A 16,599-nucleotide genomic window follows, 5' to 3' on the forward strand; every position below is an offset into this window, starting at 1 on the left:
TGCTAAAGTGCTTCTATTGTGTCTCTGGGGCATAACTTCAGTAAATATGATTGATGAAGTGTTCTCATTGCCATTCTTTAACTCAAGTTGTATTAGTCCATTTAGTTTGCCTCCTACTTTAGAAAAAATAACTAATGAATGAAGAAGGAAAAAAACTAGGTAACAAAACTAATTCAATTTCTCTTCCAGGACATTGACACCTTTACAATGTTGAAGAAAGAAAAAACATTTGTAGTTAGTGATCTATTCACTACAATTACAATAGAGGACATTTCAGGACATTTAAAGTTGAGGGACTTTAATTTTATTACACCGAACTTTGCCCTACATAAATCCTGACCTCGGTTCCAATGTTCCCGATCTCGTCCTTAAGGAACCTGGTATCGAAAAAACCAAGTACTTTGTCTCAGAAAGACACAATTAATCAAGATTAGAGTTTGCTAACAATTGCTGAAGTTGTGCAGCCTATGACACGATTGCTCCTCGTCCACCAACATCAGAGAAGTTTTTACTTTCCGGTCCCAGAGTATTACACTTTCAGTGTAAATCATTGTCGTACTCACCTGTTGTATTGCTTTGGTGTTGGTGCAAGCTGCGTTAAATGACTGCTGTCCTGTTCTGACCTCTTACAAACTCTATCTCTGTCTCTCTCCAGCCTGTGATAACTCAAGCTCTTATAGAAAAACATACAATTCACTGCGCTGGATTTTTGTGACGATGACACCCAGCAGCAGCATTTGCACATATCATTCAGCCGCTGTGAGTTTTTGAGCTGATTTGACACATTTGGACACTTTCAAAAAGTGTTAGGTGCATTATCTTATCTGTGTGTTGTCATACTATACATGCGTGTGTATCGTGCTTCAACGAATGCAGCATGAAGGTTGGGCCTCGGTGGCGCTGTCTCTCTACACACCTGCATCGAGTAGTTTGCTCCAACTTTCACAAGGTTCTTGACGAGCTCAGCAGTATGCTGGAAGTGGATGTTGGCTGGGAATAAATACATACAAATGCAACATGTCAGCAAGATTCAGTATGAATCCTAACTGGGAAAAAGACGAGACAATCAGATTCTAGCGGGATGGAAATACTTCAACAAACATGCATTGAACATGCACAGCTTTTCTCTGGATATCCCAGCATCTATTTAGATTACCCAATTCCCCTTTTTTTATCTTTTGATTACAAACCATTTGCCTCATTATGTCCCAGGGTTGCATGCTTCTTTGTGCTCAGATACAGTGTTTTCATTCAATCACAATCTATTTTCTCTTACCGTCTGCCGTGCCGTGCACCAGCATCAGTTTCTGCTCCCGGAGTGCCTGAACGTTCTGCAGCACGCTGGAAAACTGCGAGGAAATCAGAAGTGGAGGGGAGATAATAGATTGATTGATATGCTAACTTACATTGAAGAAAGCAATAATAAAAAATCAAAAAAATCACATGAAAGACATTGTGGTGAATTGCATCCTGCCCTGATGAGAGTCACACACAGACACAGTTATTCAATCCAATTAGAGATCTTCAAGTGATAAATAGTCCCCCATGGACAATATTTTTCTCTGCTTGCTTTGTGCAAATTGGGAGAAAACTCAAGTCTGCAGACATACATACTGAAAGCAGTGAATTGCTTGTTCGGGACAGGTTTGTTGGTTGTTTACAATGTGCTTGTGAAAAATAACATCCCTTTTGTTCTCCCTCACTGCTCCATCGCTGTGGGAAACGCCCGCTGATAGCGACACGTCTCGCCTGTGCGGGAATCCTGAGAAAGCCAGGCAACTCTTTTGGCAGCGACTTATAAAGAACATGTGATCTGACACGCCGGTGCACACAGTTAGCAGAGAGAGAGATGACTGACAAAATCCTATGGAGCATTAACAAAAAGCGAAGCATCGCTGCCTCTGACTTTGATAGCAGCATTCGGTAACTGTGGGAGACTAAGTGTGGGTGTGTCACTTTCAACAATCGACCGCAAACAAGTACGAGGGGCGGTGAACACGCACCTGATATCTGCTGTCATCCCGTAATGGCAAGCCGAGGTATCTCTCGGAGAACGCCGATGCTGTGGAAATGAGAAGTCAAACGTTCTTAAGGCAGACAGCGCTTCAGCTGCAGCTGAGCACGAGACAGAGTCAGAGAGCCCCCCGTCATCCTGAAGCCCGAATGAAATACTTCCAGTGAAGAGTCACAAAGAACACCTTTGAGTAGGTGTAAGGGTCCATCATGGCAAAACTAATGCTTTTTTTTAATAGAAAAGCTGAGATCTACCTCACTGTTTAGTTAGCAGGAAATACACGCTTTGCTTTTTACCCTCCACACAAACATGGCAGTGTTTTTTTTTTGTGGCTTGAATGTTTTTCTCATACTTGACCTGTCAGATGATGAATATGGAGAAAGAATTCCTACTCGGTTGTACGTTTCTGCAAACCACAGATATGTTGAATATGTTTTTCATTTGTAGATATGAATGTTTTTGCCTTTAGGAGGAGCAAGCGACGTAGTGTGGAGCATTCGTTATTGTAAGTGTCGTGGTATGATAATGAATATCGAGAGAGTATTTTGAGAGTGTTTACTATTTTATACACAAAAGAGGAACAAAAAACTGAGCCAAGCTCTCACCTTTGACATATTTTTGAGTAAATTATTTAGTTGAGATGCGAGTGAAGGATTTATCCTGTGAATAACATGTAAAGGTAAAGTGGAGCAGGAAAAAACATGGCACAATGTTGAATGTTGTGAATGTGATGCTTTCATCAAGACGAATAATCTGCCAGTTGCTTTTTATTTGTTTAGGTAGGAGATTACAAGAAAAGGCATTTCAGACTTCAGATCACTGGTTCAACATCAGCACTTGGTCCTTATTACGTGATATGATTACAGAATTTGAGCTAGAGTAAAATTAAATACTGTAACCACTGCACTCGTTAAAACATATTACATCACAGATAAACATTTTGGAATGTTTGCTGTGTTTCTTTGTACTTTTCTTCCATGCTCTACACTCTATATGAGAATGTCCAAATGCATGAGTGTCACAGTGGTGGAAACCTCCAACGGACACGGGGCTGAAACCAAAAGTAGACGTTGACTTTTCACTTGTTTTGTGAGGTTGTTACGCTTGATACGTATTGTTAATATGCAAACGCAAACCACGATCGTTACCTGACCTACGTGGTGTTGTGCATTTCTGTAAGCGAAGGCACGAGGCTGATACGAAACCTGTTTTCGCTTCAGAGGTGTTGACACCGCTTGGTTTGCAGAAACGTGAAAAAGGCAGAAATGTCAGGGCGGTGGGTAAAGGGCCAAAAAGAGGATTGAGGAACGGACCCACATGCCAAAATACAGTGTGAGGTCATTTTATTTACAGCTAGGACCAGCTCAAGACAGAGGCGACCGCACAGGGACGGAGGCGGACGAACCGACACCGGAGCAGAAGACAAACAGAGTTCAAACACACGGGGAAGGTGCAGGCGATCAGACACAGGAGGATTCAAGTAGGGGCGGGGCAGACGATCGCAGGGGCAGGAAGTGAAGCGAGCAGAGGACACGAGGGACAGGGAAATAAAAAATAAAACAGGAAACAAAACAAAACTCACGACCGTGACAAAAAAATGTTTGTTTTTCTGACAGCTGGGTTGAATACATGAAGTGTGAATGCAGCATGCTGGAGGACTCTTGGAGGGATTCTGGACTCACCATAGAGTTTCCAGTCCGTCACTGGTGACATTGCACACGCACATTTGAAGAGGCTGTCAGTAGACTTGAGCATCATTAATGCTATGTACGCTCCATAACCCTGAGCAGACATAAACACATTGAACTGTGATGGTTAAGTCTGTCTAAAACATGTAATACTCAAACAAGCATTTTATGAATACATTAATGTCTATACTGGCCTTGGGTTTGTGCCCAGCAGCAGTGTGTCAGTGGCAAAACAAACTGGAGATTGAATTTATGTTACAACTGATTGGAGCTGAGAACACAGGCTCACCTTTCCAAACACTGCTATCCGGGTCCGATCAACATATGGAAATTTCATCATGAATCTGGAAGAAAAAAGAACATAACTTATGAGCTACAGTTTTAAACTTGATCATATCATCATTTATTTAATGATATTACTTGTTATGTATATATTTCTGTTTCAGTTCACTGTATATTTGCACTTAAACTAGAGAAGTTATGCAAAGTAATGAGCAACTATAGTTTGATGAGAGCAATTAGTTTTTTTTAAATAATGTTGTGTAATATCTGTGGCAACCGTAACTTAAGCGTTGAATAAGCTTTAAGAGCAGCTCTGCAGTGATCATGTGATTGATCACATAGTGGCGTGTGAGGAAGAGCCAATCACACGCCAGCTTTAACCTACATCTGCACCTTGTAAAAATCCCTCAATTTCAGTCTTCTGCAAAAGCAGATTATATCTTTGAAGCGAATGCATTTCTCTAAAATGTTGAATTTCTCTAGAAGCAATTATCAAATTAAATCAACAACACGCCTGTGAAACAAAAGGAAATTGAATGAAAAATTAAAAGAAAGGCCAGCTGGAGCACGGAGAAACATTTCCTGTCGGGAGACGGGGACATGAGAGCAGAGGAAAAGAAAAAAGCACAAAGTGGAATATAATACCGCAATGACAAAGGCAGACAATTAAGATGCATGAAAAGAGATCGCAAACAAAAGCAACGCCGGCTTTATTCCTTTTCTTTGCTCTTCCAAGGAAAGAAAAAAAGAAGAAGCTGTGTAAATTTCAATCAAAAGTGTGTTTGGAGAAGAAAGCAGCAGCTGCAACTGGTACGCCTTAAACAACACCATGTTTTCCATCATACATAATGTTTCCCATAACATGTTCACCCTCCGGTGCATCACGTTCAAAGTGCATCATCTGTGACATTTATGAAGCTGTTCTTCAAGGGATTTGCATGTTGATCAGGGAATAATTATACAAAGACATTATTAATGGAGTGTACGTTAAAGTACATTGGGTTCTTAGTTTTGTTTTAGATTTCCTTCCGCGGTGTCATTCGGGTATCGACTACTGAACTTTGGGCATCCCAACCTCCCTCGTTGAAAGTGAGGGTCTGATAACGTACTCTACTGCTGCGATCTGGTCCTGAACGTCCACAGTTCCCAGTCTCTGGTGGACCTCGTGCAGGACCCTCTGGCCCTGGAAGCCGCTGCCCCGGCCGTCCAGACGGGCCACGAGGACGCTGTCCGAGCTGACCAGCACCGAGTCCCAGCTGAGAGAGAAGCGGTCCGTCACAGCCTGACCACCGGGGGCGCTGTCACTGAACAGAGCACAGGACGTGATATATAAACAAAAGTCCAGAGAGACCCGAGCAGTGAAATCAGACAGCTGGAGCTGAGAGCAATCGCTCAATAAGATGTAAGGGGATTCATGAAAGTGAAAAAGAATTTTTGGGAGATTTTTTTGCAACAGCTGGTCACGATTGCTTTCATTTCAAAGGTCTTTTTTTTTTCCTGATGTGAACAAATCAAAACCAACACCATGTTGGTCCGTTCTCATAGCGTCCTGTAATTCCTTTTGACCACATAGATCCTTAAAAACTGCCCACATGCTTATTATTTCATTTTAATTCGAAAGTTCAGTCAAGACCTCAAACAGCTAGGCACTGGAGTTTTGAGCAAACGTTACACAAAGAAAGGAGGAAATGGTATGCAATTGTTGGGGACTACTTTCAGCAGCGAATTAACACACATTTAGTGCTACATTTAGTGCTACAGTGGCTCACTAATGTGTTTTACTAGTATTTGGACAACGTTGTAGCGCTCACAGAAGAAGAAGAAGAAGAAGAAGAAGAAGAAGAAGAAGAAGAAGAAGAAGAAGACATATGCTACACATTTGACTTTTTGTATTGCTTTTTGTACTTGTTTCAACCAATGATTTTTACAGTTTAGAACAATAATCGAGGAATTAACTTTATGGCCCCTTGCCGTATGTAATGTGTCGGTGCATATTGTACGTACATCAGCAACAGGACACCATAGTGACGGGACTCAGAGAAGTCCGGTGGATACGAGATCTTCAAAGGTAAATCTGTCCGGAGAGAGACAGATGAACAATTGTGTCACCAAGTCATCGTGAGTCACAGCAACAGAACGGGAACCAATCAACTGCATGGAAACTCTCACCGAAATGTTCCATCTGAACTGTTCGGAAGTCAGTCAGCTGGATCTTTTTCAGCGCCAAAGCCGCCTTCAGCAAAGAGTTGTTCTCAAGGATGTAGTAATCTGAAAAAGATGAGGGGAATGGGTTTTAAGGATGAGACCAGTGCAAAAATGGCTTCTAATAATTTAAAGTGTCAGATTCAAATGACCCATAATGACACAGGCTTTCTTGTTGGAGGCGGGGCATAATGAGATGAGATGGAAGGTGATGTGAGACGGATGAGATGAGGCTCTTTCCTGACATTGTTTCATTTCGTGGTCCACACAAAAGGTTCAGGAAGCTGAATATATTCCTGGATTTCATCTCTTTGGGGTTTGGCTGTTGCAAATAACGGAGCCAGCTCCAAATGGTAATGAGTTATACGATTATCATATGAAATATGCAATCAAAGACTATGGCAAACCACTTTTTTTTCCTAACAAAGCGTACATATGTTTTCAGCCTTTTCTTTTTAAACAAAAAAAAGAACCCAAAAAATTCTGAACATAGTTTGTGACCAAAATGATTGAGCTGGCTGTATGCGTTTAAAAAATGGGCGCAGTTCCCCTTTAATTAAAGCGCCGATAATAATGGTAATTTGTTCTCCTGTTAAACTTGGATCAGCACAATGAAACACGATCACAAGGTTCCGTTCCCAAAGCACAGCAGCTTGCTCATTCTGGCCTCGACAACGAGGGAGCCGGTATTTTCTCCACATGTAAATAAACAATGACTCTATGGTTTCGGACATTTTTTTCCTCATTCGAGCCATCTGAGGAGCAGCCGAAATGAAATGGAATTCATCCAGCACTTCTAATGGAAAACCCAAAATCAATAGACGCCTCATTATGAAATGCGCCGGGGGCCTTGAGTTCCCAGCTGTGGATGGAGAGGGCTATCTAAATAACCTCGGGCACATTGCTTGCTTTTCTGCGGCACAGCTGTTAACATTTGAGAGGGGTAAAAAAAAAATAAAAAAATCCGTTGACAGAGAAGCAGGCATGGATAACAAGAAGAAGCCTGTGTGTACTGTCCGTGTGCTGAGCGTGTGTGGATGTGTATAGCATGAATTCAGGCCTGTGGGGAAAGGATAACAAATAGAGCCGTGAGAGCGCCTCCTGTTGACCAGAACAGACCCCGAAAGAGACGCTCAGACAACCCTCAGCCCCCATGAAGTCGTGCCTCCACTACATTTCAGCAGACTCAGACTCAACATCCTCAAAGCAATCACAAAGTCCGCTCTTTGTGCTCGCAGAGTGAGAGGTTTCACGTGCAGAAAAGACAACAGGTGGCTCCATTTAGTTTCAGAACCTTCTTCAACAACCTGCAGGACAGTAAGGCCGACCCAAAAATATCTCTTCTTTAGGGGTTGTTTGACCTGCGGCGGCCATGACAGGCTGCACTCAGCCAGCGCTGGCTGCTGTACCTCCATCGCTATCCCACTAACTCAATGTTCCTCATGGTCGGCATGAACTGAGCCCCACCAGGTGATTTTGAAAAGACTGCATGCATGTATGTAGTGGAAACAGACTCTTGTTGCTGTGTTTGTGTAGTAAATTGTGCGGCTTGCATCCACACAGAGCCCTCTTCTTAACGCCAGCGTCTTTATTTTATTGTTCCCAACGATGAAAACAATAGAATAAATACATGTGCGGCAGCTCGAAGCGGGTTAAAAATCTCTAAACTTGAAAAAAGGTGGTGGTGACGTCACTGTAGTAAATGGCGGGGAAGCTTGTTTTTGCCGTTTCTGTCTGTTCTGAACTATCATGACGCCCATTTGTGGGAGCAGATGGCCGGGCGGAACCTAATGTTGCAGCGCGTCGTGCCTTTATCACCGTGCGCCTTGCCTCGCCCTGCTCTAGCGCTCCGGCTGCCAGATTGAGTTGTGACGAACAAAGTATGAAGAGGACCTCCTCTGTTTGGTTCTCACGGAGAACAAAACATGTCAGGGAGATAGATAGCAGTCCAGATAGATCAAACAAAGAGAGCACATGAACCGTTGGAAGAGGTCGACCACGGTGCTCGTTTCAGGCACACTCCTTCTGTTTACTTCCAGCCAGACTTGGAGACGTGAAATGATTCTCACAGCTTCCCCCCACGGATTAATACCTTGTTTTGCGAGGGACCACAGATTAATTTCCCTGAATTTCTACAGCTGAGCTGTTGAAAGTTAGCCCGAGCCCACAGAGCCGCGATAGCCACATTTATGGGAAATACACCAGTTATAAATGATGACGGCCGTCACATGCCCGCCGCTTCTCACCAGACTAAATGGATTCCTTACTTGAGTTATTGAGGCTGTGTAGGATGACAGTAGGCTCTCCGGGACCTGAAAGAAGAAGTGAAAAGCCTGTGAGTGTCACTTAATCATTATCCTGTTACTCTAATCCTCCCCGAAGGATTATTCTGTGTGCTATGCAGATAGTGGAGGACGATTTAAAAAGAAAACAATCTTTTGACACGGTTGCTCCCGTAAAGCAGCCACACAAAAGTCAAACGCGGGCAGCCATTTTGAGTTTCTTGAGTTTTCTGGTCTCCTTCCATACTTTACCCGCATCAATTAGGGGCTAAAGGTCACTCACTTCACCTCCATCAAAGCCTCAGACTGTCAAATTCGGTGAATTGTCTTCAATGTCTTTTTGTGAAATACTTAGTGAGAGGTTAATCGGATGGCAGGTGCAGAACACACAGCGACCGCATTCCAGCGGCTCGCTCGGCGTGGACTGAAACAGAGACCGCTCTCGGTATCGCCTCTCCGACTTCCTGTTAGAGGGCTGCATTAGCTTCGACCTTCACATTTCCTTCCACCACCCGCGTGTGTCACGCAGGGAAGCAGCTTCATTATGTGAGCGGAGCTGCTTTCAACAGGAAAGCGATCAATAGAATTAAAAGCGCTACGTTGCGTTTCCTGCTGCAAACAGGTGTCAGGACTGACTTGTCAGGGTTAAGTGACCCCCCCAACCCCCCCTCCCCAGAAGACAACAAGCTTCATCCATTATATTTTTAATGCTTTTGTGGAAAGGGAACGGCGTTATTATCCAATAAATCACCACGCCGAGAGCCAAATGCTTCTGAGCACGAACCACTTTCATCTGCTGGAAAATAAATTGAAACCACAAACAATATAAAGAGTTACCCTCTATTAAACCAGCTACTCGCCGCCCGATTACACTACCTAAAAGTAATTATACACAATAGAGCGGCTGTTTAATTTTATGCCTCTCATTTGGAACTGATGAGAGATTAATTTAAGAGAGTAGTTGGAGGGTGACAGTTTGCAACGAGCAAAACCTGACATCTGCTCCATGATCTCAGATGGATGAATAAATTAGGGGCATAAAACACAAAAGAAGCCGAAATTTCAAAGAGCTTTCGACGTGTTTAACTGCAACCATCTGCAGTTGTGTTGTCTTAAACGGAAGCGTATTTTAGCCATTTTAAATTGAAGGTAAAAGCTGAGGTTCTTCAGCGCGCCTCTAGATTACAAATTGGAATTCCTTTTAGTTTACTGCACACACGCGCACATTTCTGAGGAAGAATAAATGGACACTACTCTAAATGAATCTACAACGCAGTGATACTGAAGTCAGAAAAGATGATTCCTTAAAAATAAGTTGAGAAAAGTAGTTTGACAGAGCCGTAGCTGTGGTAACTAGAGATGCTCCAGGTCAGGAGCATCCCCGTCAGGAGCGCAATGGCATACCTTTACAGCGCAGGATGAGGTGCTGGTTTGCGGGGCTGATGTTGGCGTCGAAGTACAGACAGTGAGCTTTATTCAGCTCGCATGTCAGACACCGCCGTGGAAACAGGCCCACCGTTTTGACACTGAGGAGAGGAGATACGGAGTTTTAGGAAAGTAAGGCGAAGAAGCACAAACACATTTTGAGTGAGAGGCGGAGGGCGAAGCCGACATTGCTTTATCTTCTCATCGAGGTCAAGCCAACACCAGCAACATAACACACCCGGCTAAATGACACAACTGTGTGGTCACAAGCGGATGCAGGTTACTGCTTTATGGCAAATAACTTTATGATCAGAGTTGTCAAAAAACTATGAAGATGAGTGAAATATGAAAGACCTAGAATTAGCACTATGTTGCAGTTTATTACCATGTCGTTCCAAAACCTCATCCCCTCATCATTTTATCCAATCAGACATTTGTGTTAATAATTGTCATAATTAACTCATGAATAATTGAGTTGAAAAAAAAACTTGCATTGTGAGATCACACTGACCTTTGACCTCTAAAGTCAAATCAATTCATCCTTTGGCCCAAGTGGACATTTTTGCTAAATTACTGGCGCTATATTGTGTTTACGAGAGTGGCTCGCACGTGAGGTCATAGTGACCTTTGACCTTGTGTTGAATTGTCATAATTAGCATATTAGTTAGTTAGCTATGGTAAATAGTAAATAGCATATTAGTTAGTTAGCTATGGTAAAAAAATAACGTGTTATGAGGTCACGCTGACCTTTGACCACCAAATTATCATCAGTTCATTATTTGTTCCATTTGAAAGAATTCTTTCCTGAGATATCACATTGATCAGAAACAGGAAAATAACGCTGGAATAGAGGCATAAAAACACTTTCAATGACACACAAGTCTGTAATGCATTATTAACTTATATATGAATATGTTTTAAACTGCTTATAGCACTGTGTAATTATATGGGTGAAAACAATCATAACACATTTGAAAGCATTTTTTATATTTCATTTTTTAAGTAATCCGGACGCCTCCAGGACGGCTCCCATTAGAGGTTTTCTAGGCACGTCCAACTGGTAGGAGGCCCCGGGGAAGACCCAGGACACGCTGGAGGGATTATATCTCCTAGCTGGCCTGGGAACAGCTCGGGGTCCCCCAGAACGAGCTGGAAAATGTTGCGGGTGAGAGGGAAGCCTGGCTCGGTCTGCTGGGTGTGCTGCCACCGCGACCCGACACCGGGTAAGCGGCGGAAAATGGATGGATGGATGGATTTTTTAAGTATCATAATATTTCATATTGCTGGTGACTCACTGACATGTTTTGTTGTTGGTGCAGCGATCATTGTGTATTATATAATCCTGTAAAATGACTTATAACCACGATTATAAGGCATTATAATATGATTATAAGTGAAAATTAATTTGACAATATTTTGCATGGATCTAATGATTTTATTTGACTTTACTGTTGCTATGGATTTAAATGTAAATTGCAGTGCATTATATAACATATTATAATTGTTCTGTTACAATTGTTAAATCAGTATGTTATACGTTTTATTTTGAAACAGGAAATGTCCTGTAACTTGTCAGGTGACTTATAATCAGGAAGTGAAGGAAGAGCATGGCCCAGATGCTGTTTGCAGTAGTTTTTCAATCCAGTTGAGTCTGCCTGCATCTTATACCCTTTGATAGCATCGTTGGTATGTATTGATTTGTTTTATTGTTACTTATGATCGCAGATGATTATTTTTGTGGCAATGTTTAGTTTTGGGAAGTTTTATGCACAAAGTCCATTGAATCATTATAGTTAATGACTGCTTTGCTATGACTGTTGTTAAAGTTCATGACAGAATAAATACAAGTAAATATGTTAAAATACAATTTATTTCATTGAATAATCAGTATATTTACACTGTGTGTATTTGTAAGCATAAAGAGAAAACATTTTATTTGTATTCATTATGCCTTTTGTGTGTTACACTTTTACAAATGCATAGGTTTATTATTGATAGTTTTGGCTTTTGGAAACACAGACATCCCTGTCAGTGGGATACATATTTATGGCAGGCGATTATAAAGATAAAACAATACCAGCCTTATACTTTAATGTGTAGTCATTCATTAATGATGAAATGGTTGTTACCAGCAAGAAAATAAAAAAGAGAGCAGTAACATCAACTTCATACGAGTCCCTTCTTGGAGTCTGGCAAAGGTCTTGTTATGACAAATGCCATGCCACCGTAAAAGCAGAACGTGCCGTTTATACATGTATATCAGGGGCAAAACCAACCTGTAAAGATGCCGTCTTCGTGGTGAACCCTCTGTGCTGAGAAAATAACTGTAAAGAGAACACACACACACACACACACACTAACAATGAGCGCAAAGATGATTTGTATAAAATATTTATTTGTATAACAATAATTAAACTTAATTATCTCCTTTAAGTTGAATATGTGTGATTGGAAACCCACTCATCTGTGTGTGCACTGTGAGCGAGATATCCATGGGGAATTGAAGGGAACATATTAGTGTTCAGTGTCTCGAATGTGACTCATAATGGACAGATGGTGAATAATTAGAGAACCAAGCTCATTATGTGTTTTCTTTATTTTAAGAAATGCATGCAGACTCACAGGTTGTCAGTGTTCTCGTCGTAGGCAATGATCTTGGTCACCTCCCAGTTCCCTGACGTTAGATGTCGGACTTCATTTTGATCTGCTCTGAACTGAGAGAAGCAAAGGAAGATGAGTACAGGTCATTTGTGTGAACATCTAATGTTGTCGTTGTGTGCTGGTTCCTTGAAACTGTTCAGACAAACAGCAGCGTCAGACATTGGTTGAAAGGCTACTGTAGGTGTTACATGATGGCCTATGTGAATGCCCACCAGTAAACGGCCACTTGTAGTCATGAGGATAATGGCATGTGTCCGTTCAAAGAGGTGGAAGTAGCATCACTGCGTTTTATCACTGCACAAATCCCCAGGGGAAAGCGAGCAGTATACCACTTCCACACCTTTATTGGAATCCTAATAGGTTTTGGGTAATCAAATTGCAATTGAATAGTAAAAGGAAGCGGCCATGCTAATAGCTAGGCTAAGCTACAAGCAATGAAGCGGCAAGACTGCTTGTCAAAAGGAATATTCAAGACGTGCGTATTGATTCTTAAAACAAAGTGAAGTTATCCACGGTGGAGCTAATGCGGAATTTTTACTGAATGGATGGATAGAAAGAGACCACAATCTTACCTTAACCTTTAATGTTTAACCATAACCATGACCATAGAGATGTTCACCTCTACTAACATTACTGAAATCCAACATGCTTTATCTTCAGATACATATGGGGACTCTTTGGTGTCTGTGTTGATGAGAACAAGCCCTTTTATTGGTCCTACTGTTGGGGAGGACAGGATCAGCAATCACATGGACGAAGTTTCTCGATTATGATAACAAACAACAGCATGACAAATTAAGGCTGGTGTGAGTAATTTCTTCAATTTTGGTTGAGTATTTGCGAGCGTACACTTGGCTGCACACACCATTAAAGAGCTCTGTTAAAGCTGTGGCAGCACACAACATCCTGTCAGAATAAAGGATTTCCTTCTGTGTTAAAAGCTGTGGCCTCTACGCTGCATCAAGTGAAGGGTGGGTGACTCTAAACTGGGCCTTCACCTGTGTGGTGAACATGGCGATGTGATGGAACTCTCCACGTCCTCCTTGTTTGACCGGGACAGTCAGGAAGAATCTGCTGCCATCTTTGGAGAACACCGGTTCTTGGTTCTGCAGTAAAGAAAAGATACATGAACACTTTCGGTCACATTGGTCGACAGGACAACACATTCGTGTTCAAACATTAGACAAGAATCTGATTTCGCAAACGTGTGATTTGTATTTAGGGTTGTAAAAAGGATTGGACCGTGATACTTATCCTGTTTTCAGAGGCTTGCTTTCGATACAACTGACATCAACAGCGTGAACAAGTGAATTAAAAAGATAATGACATGATGTGCAAATTACTTCGACAGTCAAACCACTTTTTTAGCCAGAAAGTAAGAATTTGCACATTGTTTATAGGAATAAACGTCTATTTTGCTCTTGTCCAGGTTGCTGTAAGAGTGGCTGAAACCTTTTCGGGTAGAGGATAGATAGTTAGCATGATCAGAGAGAAAAGTGCACCAATTACCAGGACCCTGAAACTCAATAGCTGTACTGCACTGCTTTTACACATAAACATCCATTGACGTGCAGGGGAGCTTGGCTACTGTAAAATGACATCATAGTGATGTCATCAAGGTAATCTGGGATTGGGTTTGGGGAGTTGCAGTTTATAACAGAAAGATTGTGTTATAAAACTATTGGTATGACGTTTGACCGTTATAAGGCAGTAAGGGTTTAACAAAGAAACAATGTTGCACTGTGGGAAATTTAGGATCCACTGTTTTGGCTGCTTGACTGATACTTGGGACCAAAAATCGTCTGGCACATGAATTTGGATCATTCTTGTGAGTCTGAAAGTTAACGTTTCTCGTATTACCACAGAACTAAACCGGTGGAGTAAAACTCAGTCTGGATGGAATGACCGTGATTGTACAACACATACTACAAAAGAAGGGGGAAAAAATAATACAGTACACATTCCACATGCTATTACAGCGAGCACAACATTTGTGCGTTTAACAACAGCGCGGCCTTGGGGAAGACACTCTGGCTCTGCGGCTGTTAAACACAGTAATGGAAGAGCAACACTAAACGTTGGGGTGCCCCTGAGGTACAAGCAATGCACATCAGTATTTACATTTTCTCAACCTCTCAATTTAATTTACTTCAGCACAGTGGTTATACATGCAGGATTCAGAACATTCATATGGTGAATGGATCTTATCACGACATGTCATCGTTCACACAAATGCATAAGCCGGTGGCAGGGGCTATTATGGAAGCTATTTTAACACCACTGTTCTTGGCCCACAGAAAATCTGAATCCTCTATAATTTGGGATAAACCTATAAAATGCATAATGTGCATTGAGGAAATCAAGTTCACCAAGTTTGTGACACCCACACTGAATACATATCTCAGTCGCACGACACGTTCAGTCTCAGATGGAGTTTACCCAGATTGAGACGTGGCATTTCAGACAATCTGACGTCAAAAATCCATTGCGCAAAGCCCTCCCTCCCCCCCTCCCAAAACCCCTCCTTTGCACTGACACAACCTCTCAGTCAGTAAATGAGCATCTCACAGATTAACCACCCTAACAAAGACAAGCAGCTCTGCGTGCCAAGATTGACAAGCGGTTAAATTACCCGGCGCTACAGCCAAACATGTAGGGCTGCAGGGCTGCAGATCCACAAGCAGCCAGGAACGCTCTCTCCTCTGCCTCCGTCTCTCTGCCTCCCGAGCAAATCTAAAAAAAGAAAAGCTAAAACTAAAGCTGACAGTCGACCGCACTCTCTTCTTTGGAGGAAGATACATACAGAGAGCCATATCTAAATGGAACTGATGGTACACTGTCACGTTTTAACCTTGCTGGAGTTTATTCAATGCCAGATTATTGAATGTCCATGACGCTTCATTCATTCTCCAGTGAAATTATGCTTTCCACAAGTCCATTTTGACTAGAGAAGGGTATTCAAATGTTTGTTTTTCTTACAGTGAAAACATTTTCAAAAAACTCACTGTGGGCTGCAATTTTGCACATTTCATGGATGACCTCCATCAACAGCAGGGAAACACTTTTTTAAATTACAGCTGCTTTGATTTTCAACTCGTCCTTATCCCCCTAAAAGCACTTTATTATCTCTAAGGGAAGCTATTTTTTTGCTCCTGAATCCTACAGGTGACGATGATGTGGCAGGTCCCTGCTTCCAGAGTCTCTACCTGCTCAAGAGAATCATTTGAGGGGGCCGACACTTAGTGCTGCACTGCTGCCACTCATCCTGTGTCTGCGTCACCGGGTGAGGGGTTTTGGAGGATGACGAGAGCCGAGGGTGCTTACAAACACCCAAATGTGAGCTGGGTAATTGGTGGGGTTGTCCTTTATGTGGCATAATTTAAAAAGATACTGAGAAAGAAATGAATGAATTCAAGTGAAATTATGGCAGTGCATGCTTTCAAAAAATATTAAGTACAGACCACAACACCGGGGCACGGAGAGCACTTTACCTGCTTGGAAAGCCAAAGCTCGGAGCTTTCTTCATGTCTCTGAAAAAAAGATGCAAGAACAAAATGTCAGTCTGCACTTAATCAACGAGACCATCCAAATCCTCCCGTTTATCGCTTACACTGGATACTCAGAGGTTTTTAAATAGTGCACATTAGACGCAGATGCAGTCAATTATTATATTGTTCACTTTATGCGTACACTTATTTAGGAATAACTCTCCAGTGGCATATTTTCAGCATCACCCGTGGTTCAAGTCAGACTACGTGTTTTTTTTTTTTTTTTTGGTTTATTTGTACACACTGACGCCATTCCCAGTCTGAGCCATGGTTTCAAACCAATACATTCATGGGCCGGGAGCCGCAGTTCTGGCAGAGAAGGGCCGGGGGCCTGAGTCCAAGCCTGAGCTAAGCCGCCTCTTGGCTGGGGAGCCTGTTTGTTGGTGCAAATCACACCGAATCAGGGAAAAACAGAACTGGAGAGCGGGTCCCACAGTTCAACTGCCGGGTTAACGCGGCTCTGAGTCGTCCAAGTGTGGAGAGAATATGGACGGGGT

The 16,599-nt window shown here is 42.3% G+C and overlaps 1 protein-coding gene across 2 annotated transcripts in view; it reads right to left on the reverse strand.

The window, feature by feature from the left end:
• The window catches only part of LOC137783345 (inactive dipeptidyl peptidase 10-like), a 178,335-nt gene that overhangs the window by 5,668 nt on the left and 156,068 nt on the right, over positions 1-16,599 (reverse strand). For both annotated transcript variants that reach the window (XM_068573213.1, XM_068573216.1), the window contains exons 12-25: positions 16,046-16,084; positions 13,553-13,660; positions 12,516-12,607; positions 12,170-12,217; positions 9,873-9,994; positions 8,454-8,498; positions 6,154-6,252; positions 5,989-6,058; positions 5,094-5,288; positions 3,992-4,046; positions 3,697-3,796; positions 2,004-2,062; positions 1,277-1,349; positions 917-990 (exon numbers count right to left, since the gene is read on the reverse strand). In XM_068573213.1, the coding sequence (XP_068429314.1) occupies positions 917-990; positions 1,277-1,349; positions 2,004-2,062; positions 3,697-3,796; positions 3,992-4,046; positions 5,094-5,288; positions 5,989-6,058; positions 6,154-6,252; positions 8,454-8,498; positions 9,873-9,994; positions 12,170-12,217; positions 12,516-12,607; positions 13,553-13,660; positions 16,046-16,084 (1,179 nt within the window). The remainder of the gene's footprint in view (positions 1-916; positions 991-1,276; positions 1,350-2,003; positions 2,063-3,696; positions 3,797-3,991; positions 4,047-5,093; positions 5,289-5,988; positions 6,059-6,153; positions 6,253-8,453; positions 8,499-9,872; positions 9,995-12,169; positions 12,218-12,515; positions 12,608-13,552; positions 13,661-16,045; positions 16,085-16,599) is intronic.

Source organism: Clinocottus analis, unplaced genomic scaffold (genome assembly GCF_023055335.1).
Source record: "Clinocottus analis isolate CAN_PGR_092001 unplaced genomic scaffold, fCliAna1.0.p SCAF_12, whole genome shotgun sequence".
Lineage (NCBI taxonomy): Eukaryota > Metazoa > Chordata > Actinopteri > Perciformes > Cottidae > Clinocottus > Clinocottus analis.